This window comes from Lycium barbarum, chromosome 5 (assembly GCF_019175385.1).
Source record: "Lycium barbarum isolate Lr01 chromosome 5, ASM1917538v2, whole genome shotgun sequence".
Taxonomy (NCBI): Eukaryota; Viridiplantae; Streptophyta; class Magnoliopsida; order Solanales; family Solanaceae; genus Lycium; species Lycium barbarum.
Window position 1 is genome coordinate 37,975,269 of NC_083341.1, and position 20,740 is coordinate 37,996,008.

At 39.1% G+C, this 20,740-nt stretch overlaps 1 protein-coding gene across 1 annotated transcript in view; it reads left to right on the plus strand.

Annotated features, from left to right (window-relative positions):
• LOC132639380 (uncharacterized) overlaps positions 1-19,863 on the plus strand; it is a 33,757-nt gene extending 13,894 nt beyond the window's left edge. Inside the window, exon 4 of the mRNA XM_060355831.1 lies at positions 19,417-19,863. Coding sequence (XP_060211814.1) covers positions 19,417-19,863 — 447 coding nt within the window. The remainder of the gene's footprint in view (positions 1-19,416) is intronic.
• The last annotated feature ends 877 nt before the right edge of the window (positions 19,864-20,740 follow it).

Here is a 20,740-nt window from a genome sequence, read left to right on the forward strand (position 1 = left end):
CTAACCTTTATATTAATATATTTTGATAATATGCTGGTTTGGGGTATCAGGTACGTTTGGGTGTCCAGTACGGACACTAGTCACGGCCTACGGGGTTGGGTCGTGACAAAAGTGGTATCAGAGCGGTTCGTCCTCGGAGTGTCTACAGGCCGTGTCTAGTAGAGTCTTGTTTATCGGTGTGTTGTGCACCACATCTATAAACATGAAGCTACAGGACATTTAGGGTGTTACCTTTCTTTGGATCTTAGATCGTGCGATAGAGCCCAGCCATAAGAAATGAAATTCCTTTCTACTAACCTTTAATTTCAGCTGGAGAACGGTATCGACATAAGAGAGTGGCTGATGATATTGGAAGCTACACATTACACAGATAAGCAATGGTATGAAAGATGTATGTCGGGTAAGGTATTTGAAGTACGATTGAAATGTAAAGTTGAAGATTGAAGGGAAGGTAAACAGGAAAATGTAACAGGTGCAGTTTGAGTTGGACATGTGAGGTAAGTCTCGACATCCTTCTACTTTTACTTGAAATTGTTAGCCTTGTGTGGCTATGATACAATATGATATATACGTACATATGTTGGCCCTGTGAGGCATTGTTGGTATTTCCTGCGTGCAGGTTTTGGGATAGTAAGAAGTACAGAGGAAACTCTGCCCAAATTTTCCCAGAAATAGAAAAAAGGGGAAATATAAGTTCATGATATGTCTTGAAAGTCGATACCGATAAGGTGAATTTATTACGTAGGATTGAAGTTTTAAGAGATACCCTCCATGTCATCCGTAAGAGGCACCATTCTTACTTGGAAAATTTTATTTCGAGAAAGTATATATGACCAGCAAATTCGTGATTCATTTAAACGGACCAGAATACGTTCCAATCACACTTTGCTTTAGAAAAGCCTATGCTGAGGGCAAAATGTCCAGCGGTTAAGTTTCACCTTATTGGAAAAATACAAAGCGTATGACAAGTAGTTGGGAATCTAATGGTTCGCTCACAACTCATATATATATGGAGATAATTATGTGAATTAAGTACTAAGAAGTTCTGCGATGTTTGTCGGACTCCAGTTTCCTCTGCTAGTAGTTGGAGAAGGCCTTACAGTAACATTTTATCGGTTCTCATCGACTAATTGGAGATGGAATTTGTGGAATAAAAATTTAAATTGGTGGGCTGTTTAGAATTAGATATATAGACGAAGGCAAATATTGAGGATTTAAAAAGGGCGACACGGTAATTATATAGCCAGAATAGTAAAAGAATCCTCTCTAGATCAGGGTGGGACCCGCGTTGTTAAGACCCTGACTTGCCTTTAATTACACGATAAAGGTCGTGCGGGGCAGTTGATATGATTATACCGGCCTTAACGCACCTAAATGCATTAAAGTTTAAGGTTAAGCGTGCTAGGGCCAAAGCAATTTTGGGATGGGTGACCCCCCTGGGAAATGAACTAAAATTTTCACGAATATAGATATCAGAGATAAATAGGAAATTTGGGGTAACCTAAAGGAAATTAGAATATGTGGAGTGATTAGAAACCCTCAAGGAGTCGGGTAGACTAAGGCAAGATAAGCCGATGAGGGAGAAGATAGCGCAATGCAGCTTGGGAATGAGAGTAAGTTTAAATAAGCGTTTGGGAAATGTTTAGTAAGCGAAGTGGTAGGAAAGGTATAAATGTGCATATGACACCCCACTGATGACTGTACCGACCGGCAGGTGGACCTCAGCAGCCAGTGTCGTGAGGTATGAAAGAAATTAACTGAACAGAATTTGAGAAACAAAGCGAAAGACATGGTACAGATATTAGAAGTAAACTGACACTAGTTCCGTCGCCAGCTGAGGCCGGGACGTTCTAGCACAACTATTTTCAGAAATAGAAAGAAAACGAGTACGTAAAAGAAGGATAGTAATAGTAACGTTTGGGAAATTTTGAAGGAAAGAAAGAGACCTCTCCGACGTATTATAATGCCCCATAAGGCTAGTTGAACATTCGAGTACGAATGTTCTAAAGGGGGGGAGGATGTTACATCCCGTATTTTTTAACGTCGGATTAATTGTAAGTTGAGGTGGGTCCCACACGTCAAGATTTTTTTTTTGGGACATGTGACAAATTATATGAATCACATATGTGAAGTTAAACACAACTCAAGAAGGACCCTTGGGCCAAATCAAAGTGGAAGTCCTCCAAACGAATATTTTTAAGAAAACGTTTTCGGGTGAGCTGGCTTTGAGGGGCAAAAACGGTATTATAAGTTTGAAATTTGGAAAACTACCAAGAAATAGAAGTTGTAGATAATGGAATTAGCTTTCCATCCATAGGTCGTGGGTTCCCAAGTGACGTCGGTACAAGGAGATATGAACGTTTTAAGGTCGAAAGGTCAGTGGGCTAGGCCCAACTCGGGACCAACCGAGTTGGCCCAAAAAAGTGAAAAGAAAAATTTAGGCCCAAGGTGAGAGGGTGGCCGGCCATACCTGGTCCAAGCCCACCAAATTAATTAATTTCCATGTGGCAAATTAATTATAAAGGGATCATTATCCCTTAGATGATTCAAGAAACTTAGAAGGAGAAAGAACAAACAAAACAAGAGCAAAAAAAAGGACCATTTCGGGTTTGGCCATAGAAAATTCAACCCTCAAAATCTTCCTCCAAAAATTATTTTCTTGTGGTATTCCTACTAATTTAAGGGTCCTTTACAACTTGGTGTAATTGTTTTGGAAGAAGGAGCACTTATTTCTTCAAGTTGACAACTTGTTCAAGTGAAGGAGTTTGTAGAAAAAGGTAAGAATCAATTCCTTTTTCTTATGTTATGAAGGTTTGTTTATGTTGTGGTATGTGGAAATGAGTAGAAATTATGGAAATAAAGAAGTTTGCAAAGTGGGTATGTATATATATATGTAGCCATGGGTGTATATATGTTGTATACATATATGAGTTGAATTTTATGTTGTATTCTAGTTGTGGTTATGGTGAAAATTATATTGGGAATGAAAGTTGAATGAATTTTGGTTGAAGTTGGAATGTAGAAGATTATGTCACTTTAGAATGATTTTGTGATATTATGGAAATGAAGTTATTAAGATGTGAATTATGATTATGGTTGATGAAATTGGAAGATGGAAATATGTTATGGATATGTAGGTTGAATATTAGAAGTTTTGGATGAATTATGACTTTGGTGGAAAAGTTTGTATATTTTGTGAATATTTTGTGGAAATGATATGAAATGCTTCTCAATTGTGTTGTAATGATCTTGATTAGTGATGAATACGAGAATGTTGATATTGATTTGGAAAATATGAAGTTGGAATGAAGGTTATGACATTATGTGGGAAAGATGACTAGTTATGTTATATTGTGTTATAGTGATTATTGTTGTTGTTGGTGTTGTTGTTGGGTTGTTGTTGATTGTTTTGGCCGAGTTGAATTCTCGGGGATGCTATATGTATAGGGGAAATGCTGCCCAAATTTCTGTAGAAAAGTGTTGATTCAAGATTTAAGTCCTAAAGTCTTATGGCTAACATTTGGTAAATGTGACCATTTATAGATTTTGGGCGAAATGGGAATTGAATTTGGAAAGGCGTAAAGAGCATATAAGGTATGTAAGGCTATCCCGATCCTTCTTTTGGCATGTCCTAGGTGTACTAGGATCGGATTTGAGCCTCGGAAAGTATTCTGCTCATCGGAATCTGCATTTGAAAATACCCCTTTTTCATTCAATGGAATTGAACCCTATAAGTATGCTTTATTGAAAGAATTGTGCAAACTTCCGCAAATTGTCTAGAAAATTATGGAATGTCCCCAGAACCTCCGTAGGTGACTTTATAAGCTTAAAATACGTAATTTGAGCCCACCGCTTCGTTTGTCCCGAGGTGGGCCCACTATTTTCGATTTTACCCTTTTGTGTTTATGACTTGTCTTCGAGCATTTTTTTTAGAAATATTCTAACTACTCTTTTAACTACTAAATAAAAATTGTTTTAATATTTCATTAAGCCTTATGAATTGTTTTGAAACTTGGGAACGATCTCAGAAAGATTATGCTTCCGTAACCCATTTTGACATTCGAATTTCACTTACTATGACTCCGTTCGATTTCATTGATTTAATCTGTCATTCGATATGCTTCATTGAGTCTCTGGAAATATATATGATATTTTTATTGCATTTAGTTTCTCACTACTCCATTCGTGGATGCCTCAATGTTTCCCACACTGAGCCCGGGCCAGGATATGTTGTCAAGCGTATTTCACTGCATTGTTCACCGCGCCTCGATGTGAGGGGGCAGGTATACATGTACATGGGTTGTGGAGTATGCTGTGCCATGTACACACATTCTGATATGATATGATCTGATATGGCCATCTGATATGATATGTTATGTTACGGGGTTATCCCCTATTCTGCTCCTTATGTGTGGTGGCACCAGCGTCGGGGGGTGGCCACGTTCTGTTTGCCGAGTCCCTTGGCAGGGGTCGGATATGATATGGTATATGTTTCTGTACACACTCCTCATGTTTCGAAAATATGCATTTGATACTTCGGATGTTACACTCACTTCTCTGTAAGTTCTGTTTCGGTTATGATCTTGTTCCGTAATGGGACCAGGTACGACATATGTTTCCAGCGAATATTATTTATGCTATATGATCAGCATTTTGCTAATCTGGATATTCAGTTCATTTTCTGTATCTTCTGCTTCGATTATGACTTTGTTTACTACGTTCCGTGCTTTACATACTCAGTACATATTTCGTACTGACCCCCTTCCGTCGGGGGCTGCGTTTTCATGCCGCGCAGGTACAGACGACAGGTTTGCTGATCCGCCCGCTTAGGACTTTATTCTGCTATTTTGGAGCGCTCCTTTATCCGGACCCTATATTTTCGTACAGTCCTCTGCTATTGTATATATGTACGCTATTCAGGGGTACGACGGGGCCCTGTCCCGTCTTATGATTCTGTTATGTTCTGTAGAGGTCTGTAGACATACTTGTGTGGGTTCTGTATATGTTTTGGGTTGTTATGATCGGTGATGGCCTTATCGGCCTCTACGTGCAAAATCTGTTCATCTGTGATATTTAGTAGCGCCAACTAACCTTTATATTAATATATTTTGATAATATGCTGGTTTGGGGTATCAGGTACGTTTGGGTGTCCAGTACGGACACTAGTCACGGCCTACGGGGTTGGGTCGTGACAGAAGGATTGGAGAAAGGTAAGAATTTTATGTTCTTTTTATGTTATGGAAGATATATACATGTTAGGGTATGTAGAAGTGAATGAAAAGTATGAATATTTTGTGTGTTGTGCATATGAGTGTTGTGGTCGTGTAGTGCCATAGGTGGAAGGGAGATGAATTTATTTTATTTAGTGAATTAGTTGAGTTGTTATGGTTTTGTGATGTAAATAGAAGGCTAATGATTCTTGTTGGTTTGAGAATTTGTTGTAAAGTTGTTGTAGGAAAATTAATGAAGTTATGGGAAATTTGTATAATTTCGAAAATGAATTGGTAAGATGCACATTAGGATGGTTGCTAATGAAATTGGAAGGTAAAATGTGTTGTAGATGTTTATGTTGAAGCTTAGAAGATTTGGAAGAATTATGGCTTTGGTGGAAGGGTGGTATATTTTGTATATCTTGTGTATATATTGTAGAAATGATATGAAATGCTCCCGAATGGCATTGTAATGATTTTGATTAGTAATGAATGTGAGTATGATGGTGTCGATTCAAAAAAAAATTTGAAGTCGGAATGGAAGTTATTGTATTATGTGGGAAAGTAGACTAGTTGTGTTGTGTTGTGTTTGTTGTGATTGTTGAGGTTGTTGATGTTGTTGTTGGGTTGTTGTTGATTATTTTGAGCCGAGTTGAATCTCGGGGATGCTATATGTATAGGGGAAATGCTGCCCAAATTTTTATAGACAAGTGTTGGCTAGAATTGAAATTTTAAGTTTCATGAATAGTAATTGGTAAATGTGACCATTTGCAGTTTTTGGACGAAACGGGAATTAAGATTGGACGAGCGTAAGGCACGACTAAGGTATGTAAAGCCTACCTTTCCTTCTTTTGGCATGTCCTAGTCATACTAGGTTGCGATCGGAACCTTGAGGATAATTCTGCTCTTGGAAATCCGAGTTTAATTTTGGGTACTATTCATTCAGCGCAATTGAAACATATTCTTTATATTTGGTTAAAAGTATGCTCAAACCTTCATAACTTTTGCTACTGTGTCCGAATCTCTCCGAAATTTTCATAGATGGATTTATGGAGCCTAAAGTCTGTGATTTGTGTCCGCCGCCTCGATTTGACTCGAGGTGGGCCTGCAAGCCCCGAGGCTTCCCTTATTCGATTTGTTTGACTCATTTCCGTCCGATATGAAAAGTAATCGTTTGCCTATGATTCTAAGGTCCGTTTGAAATGTCATATACCGTTATCGAACGTTTTTCACTATGAGTGATACTAAATTTTCAGAAAATGACCTGTGAATTGTTTTTCGAAGGTTTTGTAGTTTGAAAGTTCGTAACTTCTATATATTAATTCTGATTGACTTGACACCTACTTCGAGCCTTCTGATGTCGGTATATGCATATATGTAATTATGTGTCTAGTCCTGTAATTTACTTTTGATATGCATATGGTTTCTGCACTACTCCGTTCGTGCCATTCATTATGATTTCGTTCGTCGGTACCCGGGCCGGCTTTGTGATCGTGCGCACTATACCATATTCGGAAGTATGATGTGTTACGGTTTTCGAAGCCTCGCCATAGGGCCGGTTACAGTCTATGGAGTTATGATGTCATATGGCATTTGATATGTTCTGATGATGTGATATGTGTGTGATACGATTTGTTCGGAGTATGTACGGAGATTTGAAAACTTCTGGAGTATGATGTGTTGTGGCACCAGCGTCGGGGGTGGCCACGTTCCTGAACCCTATGCATGATTTTTATTTGCATTCTGTACATTTATCTTTCGCACAGGTTTGATCTGCTACTTTGATATTTGTTTTGTGCCTTCTGACTCCAGCCATGATTGGGATTTCTGTACCTTCCGCTTTACATACTCAGTACTTCTTCCGTACTGACCCCCTGTTCTTCGGGGGCTGCGTTTCATGCCCGCAGGTACAGACGCTCGCTTGGGTGATCCTCCGGTTTAGGCTATTCATTCTGCTATTTTGGAGAGCTCCCCTTGATCCGGAGCTTATCTTTTGGTACATATTTTCCGCTATGCATATTCTGTACATTTGTGACTATTTGGGTACGGCGGGGCCGTGTCCCGTCATATGTTCGTATGTTCTGTTATGTTTGTAGAGGCCTGTAGTCATATTTGTGGGTCGTGGGTCCGGTGTGTTCGTATGCGGTTCTGTTTTGCGTTCTTAAGCGGCTCGTATGCTATTATGGCCAAGACGGCCCATATGGTTGTATGTGTGTGTGTGCATTTGGGCGATGTATATTTCGCCACTCTTCTGATTTTGATATCACTATTCTGCACGGGCAACCGCTTAGGATGTTACCTTTTCTTTGGATCTTAGATCATGCGTTAGAGCCGTGTTATCAGGATGATTCCTCCTCTGACAAACTGTTATGTTTTCAGTGATGCTTCCGAAGAAGGCAACGGCTGCCCAGAAGGGCAAGGCGAAGACGGGAGAGACCAGCCAGATACCGCGGGTTACTCGGGCTCGTGCTCAGACCAGACCCGGTATTGTGTTACAGTCAGAGGGCTCAGTTACACCACCACCAGAGGGGGCTGGAGCGGGTCCATCAGCAGCTCCAGCGGCCCCAGCGCCCGCGCCTCCAGCTCCCCAGCCCGGGGCGGAGGATAGGACGTTGCGGGAAGCGGTGCAGTTACTGACGACCTTGGTAGCTGGACAGGTTCGTGGGCGCGGACCCAGGGGTGATGATGATGATAGACGTGACAGTTTGAGGGTCCGTGATTTTCTAACATGTGGGCCCCTAGAGTTTTTCGGGTCTAAGCCCGATGAGGACCCCCACGATTTCATTCGGGGGATGCAGCGCTCATTAGGACTGGTAAGGGCTTCAGCGACTGAGTCTGTTGAGTTAGCCTCGCACCGGTTGCGAGATGTTGCCGCAAATTGGTATGAGTCCTGGGAGCTATCCAGGGGCGAGGGTGCTCTCCCAGCCACTTGGAATGAGTTCGAGGCCGCTTTTCTTCGCCACTTTTTGCCCCCGGAGTTGCGGAGGGCGAGAGTTGATAGGTTCTTGCAGATAAAGCAGAGGGGTCGGAGTGTTCGTGAGTACAATTTGGAGTTTGATTCTCTGGCCCGGTATGCTCCTACTATAGTGGCGGACATGGCCGATCGGATGCACAGATATGTGATAGGGCTGGATCCCTATTTGGTTGATAGTTGCATGTCTATGGCGGCGCAAACAGACATGGACATTGCCAGGTTACAGGCCTACGCCCAGGGGATGGAGGACCGGCACCAAGCAGATCAGCCCAGTAGAGATTATGACAGGAGGCGGCCCAAGAGGGCCAGATCAGCGGGGTATTCTGGAGATTCCCGGGGCAGGTAGCCTCCGTATCAGTCCAGTGGATACTTCCCTCCGTTAGGCCGGGACACACAGTCTGCCAGTAAGCGATTTGATGGCGCAGAACCGTCCAGGGCAGACCAGAGTTCCAGAGCCCCAGGTCCTCAGGCGAGAAGGGGTCCCAGTCAGACTAGGCCACCTATGCCCCAGTGTTCGTATTGTGGGAGATCGCACCCAGGAGAGTGCTACCGGGCTACAGGGGCATGTTTTGCTTGCGGCCGCCAGGGCCATGTGATGCGAGATTGTCCGTGGGCGGGCGGTTCTGGTAGTACAGCACAACCGACGAGATCCGTTGCTGGTTCGTCATCTACTCCTTCAGCCACGCGCCCTACGGTGCGAGGTATGCCAGCACCAGCGGGCCGTAGTAGAGGCCGTGGCGGGGGTTCTGATTCTAGCGGTCCCTCGAACCGCATATACGCTTTGACTGGTCGGCAGGACCCAGAGGCATCACCAGACGCAGACCCAGGTACATTATTAACCTTTTTCTAAATGAATATGTGCATTGATAAATCTATATTCCAGTATATTACGCGATATCCTCTTTCTGCGTGTCAGTAAAAGTAGGGTAAAAATCCGAATCAATGAAACTATTCGAGGCAGCTATTTGTACATGTGGGAGGCGAATATAGGGAATTTGGAAGGCTAAGACGATAAACCATATAGCCAGAGGAGCAAACGACCCCTTTGGGTCGGAGTGGGGCCCGCTATGAAAACTTCCCGAAAAATTTGCTACGACCCCGATTTTCTCTAGAATTACATGATAAAGGTTGTGTGGGGCAGTTGGCGCAATTATATTAGCAATAACGCCTCAAAATGCATGGAAGTTTCGAAGTTAAGCGTGCTGGGGCTAGAGCAATTCTGGGATGGGTGACCCCCCTGGGAAGTATACCCAATTTTCATAAATGTTGCTATAAAAGGCAGATGGGAACTCCAGGATAACCTGAAGGAAAATAGGACGTACCGAATGATTAGAAACCTTAACTAAGTCGGATCGGCTAAGGCAAACTCCGCCGGCGAAGAAGAAAGGAATGTACGACACCGCTTGGAAACAAGAATAAGTTGAGTGGCGTTTGAGGATGTATCGTAAGTGAAATGATGGTAATTGTATATGGGTGTAAATGGCATCCCAGTTATGACCGTATGGACCGGACGGTAGGCCCCCGCAGTCAGTGTTGCGGTGTATGGGGAATATTGATTAGACGGAATCTAAAGGATACAGACCTCCCCAAAGTATGATGAAACCCCCATAAGGTCAGTTGAACATTCGAGGACGAATGTTCTAAAGGGGGGGAGGATGTTACATCCGGCATTTTTGTGTCTTCGGAAAATGCGAAATAATTTTGAATTATGAGGAATAAGGTCAAATGGTGATTTGAATTAATATATGTGTGTGTTGTTCATGAAAAATATTGGTGTGGAAATACGAAGGGAGGCCAAGGGAAAAAATTAGAATTTTGAAAATTTGTTTAGGGAATTACAAAATATGATTCATGAGAAATTGGGCTCAAAAAAATATATAATAATTGAGGCCCAACATGGAAGGGTGGCCGGCCATGATGGCCTAGGCCCATGTCCATGGAAAATTTTCCATGTGACAAATTAATTACAAGGATTATTATATATGGATCATCATCCCTTAGAACTTTCAAGAAAACAAAGAAAAAATCAAGAAAAAAAAAAAAGAGGAGCCATCGGCTCCAAGAGAAAAGAAAAAAAAAAGAAGAAAAATTTCCTAGCCTTCAATCTTCACCCAAAAATTTTGTTCTTCTTAAATTAGTAACAAGTTCAAGATTCTCTACAAAGTGGTATAATTAGTTTGACAAGGAAGTGACTTTGGTGGCAAGTGGAAGGATTGGAGAAAGGTAAGAATTTTATGTTCTTTTTATGTTATGGAAGATATATACATGTTAGGGTATGTAGAAGTGAATGAAAAGTATGAATATTTTGTGTGTTGTGCATATGGGTGTTGTGGCCGTGTAGTGCCATAGGTGGAAGGTAGATGAATTTATTTTATTTAGTGAATTAGTTGAGTTGTTATGGTTTTGTGATGTAAATAGAAGGCTAATGATTCTTGTTGGTTTGAGAATTTGTTGTAAAGTTGTTGTAGGAAAATTAATGAAGTTATGGGAAATTTGTATAATTTTGAAAATGAATTGGTAAGATGCAAATTAGGATGGTTGCTAATGAAATTGGAAGGTAAAATGTGTTGTAGATGTTTATGTTGAAGCTTAGAAGATTTGGAAGAATTATGGCTTTGGTGGAAGGGTGGTATATTTTGTATATCTTGTGTATATATTGTAGAAATGATATGAAATGCTCCCGAATGGCATTGTAATGATTTTGATTAGTAATGAATGTGAGTATGATGGTGTCGATTCAAAAAAAAATTGAAGTCGGAATGGAAGTTATTGTATTATGTGGGAAAGTAGACTAGTTGTGTTGTGTTGTGTTTGTTGTGATTGTTGAGGTTGTTGATGTTGTTGTTGGGTTGTTGTTGATTATTTTGAGCCGAGTTGAATCTCGGGGATGCTATATGTAGAAGGGAAATGCTGCCCAAATTTTTATAGACAAGTGTTGGCTAGAATTGAAATTTTAAGTTTCATGAATAGTAATTGGTAAATGTGACCATTTGCAGTTTTTGGACGAAACGGGAATTAAGATTGGACGAGCGTAAGGCACGACTAAGGTATGTAAAGCCTACCTTTCCTTCTTTTGGCATGTCCTAGTCATACTAGGTTGCGATCGGAACCTCGGGGATAATTCTGCTCTTGGAAATCCGAGTTTAATTTTGGGTACTATTCATTCAGCGCAATTGAAACATATTCTTTATATTTGGTTGAAAGGATGCTCAAACCTTCATAACTTTTGCTACTGTGTCCGAATCTCTCCAAAATTTTCATAGATGGCTTTATGGAGCCTAAAGTCTGTGATTTGTGTCCGCCGCCTCGATTTGACTCGAGGTGGGCCCGCAAGCCCCGAGGCTTCCCTTATTCGATTTGTTTGACTCATTTCCGTCCGATATGAAAAGTAATCGTTTGCCTATGATTCTAAGGTCCGTTTGAAATGTCCTATACCGTTATTGAACGTTTTGCACTATGAGTGATACTAAATTTTCAGAAAATGACCTGTGAATTGTTTTTCGAAGGTTTTGTAGTTTGAAAGTTCGTAACTTCTATATATTAATTCTGATTGACTTGACACCTACTTCGAGCCTTCTGATGTCGGTATATGCATATATGTAATTATGTGTCTAGTCCTGTAATTTACTTTTGATATGCATATGGTTTCTGCACTACTCCGTTCGTACCATTCATTATGATTTCGTTCGTCGGTACTCGGGCCGGCTTTGTGATCGTGCGCACTATACCATATTCGGAAGTATGATGTGTTACGGTTTCCGAAGCCTCGCCATAGGGCCGGTTACCGTCTATGGAGTTATGATGTGATATGGCATTTGATATGTTCTGATGATGTGATATGTGTGTGATACGATTTGTTCGGAGTATGTATGGAGATTTGAAAACTTCTGGAGTATGATGTGTTGTGGCACCAGCGTCGGGGGTGGCCACGTTCCTGAACCCTATGCATGATTTTTATTTGCATTCTGTACATTTATCTTTCGCACAGGTTTGATCTGCTACTTTGATATTTGTTTTGTGCCTTCTGACTCCAGCCATGATTGGGATTTCTGTACCTTCCGCTTTACATACTCAGTACTTCTTCCGTACTGACCCCCTGTTCTTCGGGGGCTGCGTTTCATGCCCGCAGGTACAGACGCTCGCTTGGGTGATCCTCCGGTTAAGGCTATTCATTCTGCTATTTTGGAGAGCTCCCCTTGATCCGGAGCTTATCTTTTGGTACATATTTTTCGCTATGCATATTCTGTACATTTGTGACTATTTGGGTACGGCGGGGCCCTGTCCTGTCATATGTTCGTATGTTCTGTTATGTTTGTAGAGGCCTGTAGTCATATTTGTGGGTCGTGGGTCCGGTGTGTTCGTATGCGGTTCTGTTTTGCGTTCTTAAGCGGCTCGTATGCTATTATGGCCAAGACGGCCCATATGGTTGTATGTGTGTGTGTGCATTTGGGCGATGTATATTCCACCACTCTTCTGATTTTGATATCACTATTCTGCACGGGCGACCGCTTAAGATAAATGTTTGGTCAATACTTGTACGACGTCTGCTATTAGTTTTCAGTTCGAACAACTTATGTTAAGTCTGAATGAGTCTTAATATGGTGATCTGGTTGTAAGTCTGTTTGGGGTGCCTAAGTAGGGCGCCAGTCGCGGCTCACGGGGTTGGGTCGTGACACTAAGGTCGTCATAATGTGATACTAGGATAGGTTTGAGCGTCAGTCCTCTACGACGGGCTGATATGTTCCTATGACAGCAAGAAGATGCATTCTTGTAGAGTCTTGATTATGAGTGTTTTGCGGTCGCCACATTTATAATCAGGAGGCTGCAAAAGTATATCCCGTCTTCAGAAAGATCTTTTTCATCAGCAGTCGTCTCCCCCCAAAACTTGACAGCATATTCTTAACAACGTCTCGTGTCACCATAATTCGACACTGGGACAAAATTTTGAGGATCCCTCAAAATTCTTTACCTTCTCGTTTTCTTTAAAACACATCTGAATTAATTCCCGTCCTCTTCAATACGTAGGGGACTCAGAGTCAAGCTAGTCATATTCCATTCTAGCAATTTTCGCTCATGTTGAAACCACTACCCTTTCCATCTCCGAAAACCTCGCGTTACCATAACTACAACACTGGGATAAATTTTTGAGGGTCACTAAAAAATTTTCAACAATTCAATCTTCCAAATCTCCAACGAAAGTACTATCCCCTGTCCATGACAAGAGAACCAGTGTCCTCATAATTTAGACACTGTGGCAAATTTTTAGGACCTCTCAAAATTTTACCGTCTCCTTGTTCGAACTACATCGACCTGATTCTCTTATGACCCGAGATATGTAGGATACTCAGGAACCAGAGTTCGGTCGAATTTATAAACTCACCTCTCGATTCCCAAAAGAATTACTCTTTTTCACTTATACTCTTTCCAAACCCAATCTGATTTACTCGATGGGACAAAATCGGGTTTATGCCAATGTCTTCGTCCAAAGACTCTATTATCATCTTGGGTCGAAGAGGGACAAGCTGTTGACACCCAATTTTGGCCCTCCTTTTTCGTTGAATTAATTTCACTATGCTTCTCGGTCCTGAAAATTCGCCAGAATGAGCTTGGAATATTTTCATTAATTGTTACGCTATTTTTCGAGATATATTTCTCTAAAGTTAAGAACACTCATATTATTTCTTAAAAATTACCAAACATCATATTTTCATATTAAAAATTACTAAACATCATTCTGTACAATTAAATCACTCAAAAATAGTGTTGATATTCCTATATCAATATTGGCGTTGACATTTTTCCTTTGATCCTATTTATTACTATGTTAAACATTGTTTATTCTATTTTAAACTAAATACGTATATTAAATTACTTGTATTAATAATTTCTATATGTACACGTTTTTGGAAATTAATTAGGACAAAGAAGCATATTTTAATTAATTGATTAAAGTAAAAGGGATGAGAAATTAAATCATTCACCTACATAATATTGGATCAATTCCCTTTCCCCCTAAACCAAAATCTGTGGCCCAAACTGCCCCAGCCCAGACCCGAACCACCCTAGCCCAAATCCCCAATCGCCCCAGCCCAAATCCCCAATCGACCCGGCCCAAACCCCACCTAAAACTAAGCAACCCTTTTCATGCCATCAGAACCAAATGATCCTCTTCAACCAACAACCCTAACCAAACGACGCCATGTCCCATCTCCGCCAACTCCACCATCGGACTGCTGGTCCTCGACGCCACCATCACGTCACTGACACCACCTCCCATCACCCGCCTCCTATCACCTTTTCCTTTTTGCTTTGAAGACGTTTCAAAGCTGTAAAGGGAGAGATTCTAAAGTCCTTTGGTCTAGAAGATAATCGCCCTTTGATTCGATGAACAATGGCAAGAACCGCCATGTTTTACACCCCAACAACTCTTTTTCTCTCAAATCCATCTGAAAAGGTGAAAAATCCGTCATTTTTTTGGGGGGTTCATCATTTCTTTTTCGAAATTTCAGATTTTCCCCTTCTTGGATTCGAAATTCAAAGGCCAAAAGCTTCTTGAAGAAGCTGTTGAAACGTTCCCCTTTTTTCAGCTATAAATACAGCCCTCTATGGGCTGTTAAGGGGCAGAGATCAATCGAGGAAAAAGGGAACCACAAAAAAAAAATCCCTTTTATTTTTACAAGCTTTCCCCTCTCATAAAATTTCTATTGCTTTAAAACTTGGGTTCTCGGAAAGTTCTATTTTTAACTCTAAGTTCTTTTGGCTGTATAATTTTGGTTATTCTCGGCTGAGCAAGGACCACTTCGAGCGGATTCGAAGACTCGACGACGATAATAGCCTCAGTTCGCTGTCACGGAGAAGGTAATCACACTCGTCTTCTCTTCGTCTTTAATTTAGTAGAAGTGGAAATGTAGTCGTTCAAGTATTTCTCGTCGTTTGTTTGGTTTAGCGGACTGAAATGTGTTCGGTCAATGGTTGTGGCTGTTTGTTCGATCTTGTGGACCTGAACCTATTTATTGCCATGTTTGTTCCAAATTCCAGCCTAAAAAATGGTTAAGGAAAATCGCCTATGCTTGAAGGAATTGTTAACTACTTAGTCGACTATGTGTAGTGATTCATTTCATTCTAAAAAGTACTATGAGATTATGTTTCTGTTAGGGAGTCGATATATGGTCATATAAATGGTAGAATATGAGCCTTCGAAGGTTGTTTACAATGGCATTATGAAAACAAGCAGGTGATAGTTCTGAATATAAGATAAATATAAACATAAATCTGATTGTGTGTTGTTCTCGTTTATGTTCATGCTATAAAGGGTATGGTTAGTTAATGTTGTCATGTATGTGAATAGTTAAGTCGTTTGTAGAGGATCCATCGCATGCATGATAATAACAGTCTAAGCATAGTTAATAATAGTCACTGGTCACTTATCAAGAGGACTGCATTTTTTATTTTGAATCATTGTTTCAACTATTTCATATGCAATATGACCGAAATCTCTAACCAAAAGAATTTTGAATCATTGTTTCAACTATTTCATATGCAATATGACCGAAATCTCTAACCAAAAGAATTTACTCGTCCATTTACTTGTTCATGGAAATGAGATGTCAATATTTAACACACCTTCCCAATATGTTCCCAGAAAAGATTTTCCAAAGTTTACATGATTTAGCATGTTTATGGTTCATGAGTTTTTATATGTGCTTATTTGATCATTATGAGTGTCGATTCGAACCATTCATATCTGTCCCTAAGTTTCTCTTTTGTTGAGATTAGAAGGAAGGAGAATAGCTCATTTTCTAGATTAGGACATGAATTTCCAGTTTCTTTTCGCTGCTCTGTGTAAGAATAAACAGTGATGGTTTAACATCCTAGTTATTGTCTTTTAGAGTTGGCTATGATATTTTTCTTAAGCTTTAAACTGGAGTAGTTAATATACCAACTGAGTAAAAGATGGATCATTGTCGATATGATCACTCCATTCTTAAAACTGTTTAAGGGATGGTTTGAATTTGTTGTACATGATAGTTTGATTGGCAGTAGTTTGCATATGGTAAATGGTGGGGATAGGTGGGTCAAAAAATAACACTGGGCATGTATGTGTTTGCCTTCCCTTCTTTTTTTTTTTTTTTTTTTTTTCTAAAAAAATGTTTGAGAGCAGCAAGGTATAGTTGTTGTGGCCAAGTAATTAAGCTCAAGCGGCATAGACCTTGTTTTAGATCACTGTCATTAAGTTCAGGGTGATGGCATTGTTTGTTTGGGATATTATGATAATGGTTTGCCTAGAATTCCTTTTTGCCAACACTTGGTTATTTTACATTATTATACAAGAGGTGAGATTGGTTATGTGAACTTTGTTTGGTTGTTCTAGGCAGCTGCCCTGTCCTCCCTGATTACATTTCTAAACAAAAAGTGTTTTTTTTTCTTTTCGTTCCATCTTCAAAGTCTGAGTAGTAAAGATGTTTTAAAATTAACAGCTGGTTTGAGGTTAGAATTGAAGCATTCTAGATCAGTTTTGCCTTTCTGTTTTGCTAAGTGAATGAGCTGTTGAACCCTATAGCTAAAACAAGGTTTATGTAGGCTTGAGATGTCCACATGAGTAATTTAGTTCCCTGTTGGATGCATTAAATGCTCAGTCTTGTTTAATGCTCTCACACTGTGTGTTGAAACCTCAGAAATGGTCTTGCTAATTTAGAATCCCATTCCTAGATTCCTTTAGTCTAAAAGCACATCTCCAGTTTCAGTCCTTTTTAAAATGATGGTTGCTGATCTTGATTTGCATGAAAGGTCCGTTCATCTTTTGAAAGTGTAATCTCAAATGGTTTGGCTTACAGCTTATTTTGGTTATCACATCAATCTATTTAACTTGTCAAAGGGTTAGCAACTGTTATATTTAATTGTTGATTATATTGGCATATGAGAAGGTCTTGAAAGTCTTTTTTTTTAGAAAGTAAACATGTTCTGTTTTAATTCACGGGTTGCAATTGGTTGTTACTTAATCTTAGTTGGTGATTGAAGAGCTCGGTTGATCTATTTCTAATTATCAAAATCTGTTCCAAGTACTAACTCTGGGGATTGAATTTCTGATAAGTCAAATTCTTATGTGTTAAAGTTTCGGATAACTAAGCATTTGTCTGTACCTGCTTCATCTGCTATAGAGGCTCTTTGTTAAGGTACTGCTTTAAAACTATTTAATTAGCCCAAAGGAAATCCTTGCTTTCCAGTTATAAAACCTGAACCTTTCTTTATCATCAAATTGATCATGAGGTTGTATGTTCAAATTCTCCCTTTAGAACTGTGAGTCATAGTCTTGTCTAGTTCTGGTTTGTTCAATGTGTGGTTAACTCATGATCAAATTTGATGAGATTAGCATGAAGTTTTTCATTAGATATAACTACATGTATTCTAGTACACCTTGTTTGACTCAAGAATAAAGAAATCAGTTATAAACTCGGCTAAATACACGAGAAAGCTTTGTCTTACATTTGATTCTTTTATCTAGCTTTTATTAATTAAAGTTATATAGATTTCTTTTCCTTGTTGAGAATCGTTTCTAATCCTTATCTTTATCTTTTTTTTTTTTCATGAGCAACCTTGGGAGCATTTGGAGTTATGGCAACTCCGGATCCTGCCCTGATTATATCAGAGAGCGGCCAGCAGCAGATTTCGGCCAGCAGCAGATTTAATTGCTCGTGTCTAGTGTCCCCGTCTTCCTTCCTCTCTTTAAATTTCGTGTCTTCGTGTTATCATGTATATACATGTTTATATTCTTGACTAACATTTTTTATGGATTGTATTTGTAGCACATTTGTTTCTCGCTTGTGTAGGAACTTATGGAAAAATAGTTAAGTATGATGGTAAATTTAGTCATTACTTTTCCTCTCCCCTTGGATAATTAATCTTGGCTTAGGCGTGTTAGAAATGATAATCGCCAATGTTTTCATCTTTTGTCCATGCACTGTCAGGTTAAAAAATGATTTCCGACTAAAGGAAATTAATTGAAAAAATAAAAAAAAAATCCTTTTTTTGAGTTAATCGCTCAACAAACTAACGTTTCTATTTAAATCAGTTTTAACAAAAATTAGCGATCTAAATAGGGGTTTTAAAAGGGTAAGATGCATATTTCATGGGCAATCATTTTTATTTAATGCTAACATGAGCAGGCTCAAATTTCGCAAGTTTAATACAAGGAAACCATATTAGGACCCAAGTATAGTGGTTCAAGTATTTTCAAGAACTACAAGGTATAACTCTACTTTATATACAAAGATCCTATTTTACATGTATGTATACTATTCTTACTTTAAATACCTTTAATCATTTTCTCATCACATACATACGTATGTACATTATATTATAAATACTTATCTTTAGTATACATTATATACAACAATCATATTATACCTCATCTTCTAAAATATGCATACGTACTCTTTTGAAAACAATATATATATTCCTAATATGTATAATTTTACATCTTGTCTTAATTACTTTCCTTTATTATGGGTATACCAACATACTATTTTCATACGCGCATACCATACCTGTACTATCTTATTTTTTAATTCCTTTAGTCGTATTTTATATGTACACATATAGTATTATCGTGTCGTCATAACTATTTTTTTTAGTATTCACCTAGGATATATTATCACATATGTAGGTTATTTTCTTATAAAAATATACATCTCCTTATTCTATATAACACTTACTATTCTCATATAAAATAAATGTCATACATATTTTCTTCATGCATACATTAGCATTAACTACTTCCTTTATAAATATGCATTTACTCACGTAGTTATATTTACTTTAAAACCCCCTTTATACAAATAGTGTTGAGAGAGTAGTTTCTTTTTCCGCAATTCTTTAAATAGGTGATAATAAATAAGAAATAATTAAATAATCCCCCTCTAGCATTAATTAAACTAAGTTTAAAGACTGTCCTCGGATAGGCTCTGAGGGATGCTTAATACCTTCCCCTCGGGGTAAATAAAACCCTTACCTAGAATTTCACAGGTTTCAAAGACTAAAAAATGGAGTCTACATTTTACAATTGGTTTCCTAATATTTCCTAAAATTAGGCGGCGACTCTTAAAATTTGCAGAACCAGAGGAAACATAGTCATAAGTTGTGAACTAGTTTTAACCCGTTAAAAATAGGCATGACAATTCCAAAACTGCTGAATTTGTTCATTTCATTAACAACTGTGGTCTTTTGAAATTGAAGTTCTGTAGCAACAAGTATACATGGTGGAATGGCAGAAATGAAGAGGAGTGCATTTTCAAAAGGCTTGACAGAGTTTTTGGTAATCAGAAGTTCATGGATTTATTCCCATCAAGTGAAGTGTCACATTTTATAAGGTATGGATCTGACCATGCACCCCTCCATGTTGTGTGGGACAGTCAAGAGGAGCCAGTGATTAAATTTTTTAAATTCTTGAACATCTGGACTAAACATCCTAAGTTCTTGGAAGTGGTGCAAGGCAACTGGTGCTTAGATTTTGCAGCTAATCCTTTCATTGAGTTTCAGGGTAAAATGAAAAAGGTTAAACAAGCTTTGGAACAAGCTTTGGCTAAGCGGAGTAAGGACAATTCTGGAAATATACTCCAGCAAATATCCACTGTAGAAGATGTTATCAAAGTGAATGAGTTGCAGCTTGAACTTAACCCATAATGAAAAAGGTTAAATAGGCTTTGGCTAAGTAGAGTAAGGATAATTATGGAAACATCCTTCAGCAAATATCCGCTCTAGAAGATGTTATCGGGGTGAAGGAGTTGTAGCTTGAACTTAATCTATCCATGATGAACAGAGAAGCTCTACATAGAGCTCAGGCTGATTTGAACAGATATCTGCATTTAGATGAGGAATAATGGAAGCAAAAAGCTGGTACGAGGTGGTTTAAAGATTGGGATAGAATTACTAAGTTTTTTCATTCCTATGTCAAAGGAGGAAGGAAAAACTGACTCTCCGAAGGATTCAGAATAGCCAAGGAGACTGGATCACTTCTAACAATGATATTGGAAAGGAAGTAGTTAACTTTTTTCAAGAGCAATTCAAGGAACAGGTTAGGACTTCCAACTTTAATATGTTGCAGAACATCCCCTCTTTGATAACTCAAGAGCAAAATGAATCATTAATTGCTCTCCCTAGCGATAAAGAGGTGAAGCTGCCAGTTTAGGGGCTTTATGGAGATAACACCAGTGGTCCAGATGGATTTTCTGGACATTTTTTCCAAATCTACTTGAATATTATAGGTGATGATGTTACTAGAATGGTGAGGGTCTTCTTTTGTGGACAGTAACTTCCTAGATTCATAACAGACATAAACCTTGTCCTAATTCCAAAGAAGGAAGTGATCAACAACTTTACTGATTTGAGACCAATTAGCCTTAGCACCTTTTCTAACAAAATCGTTTCTAAAGTTGCATGAAAGAATAGTGACATCAACAAAAGAAACAAACTGCACAATTTAGTCGTGAAGCTTGATTGGCAAAAGCCTATAATAGACTTTTCTAGATTTATCTGACTAAAGTATTAAGACAACTTGATT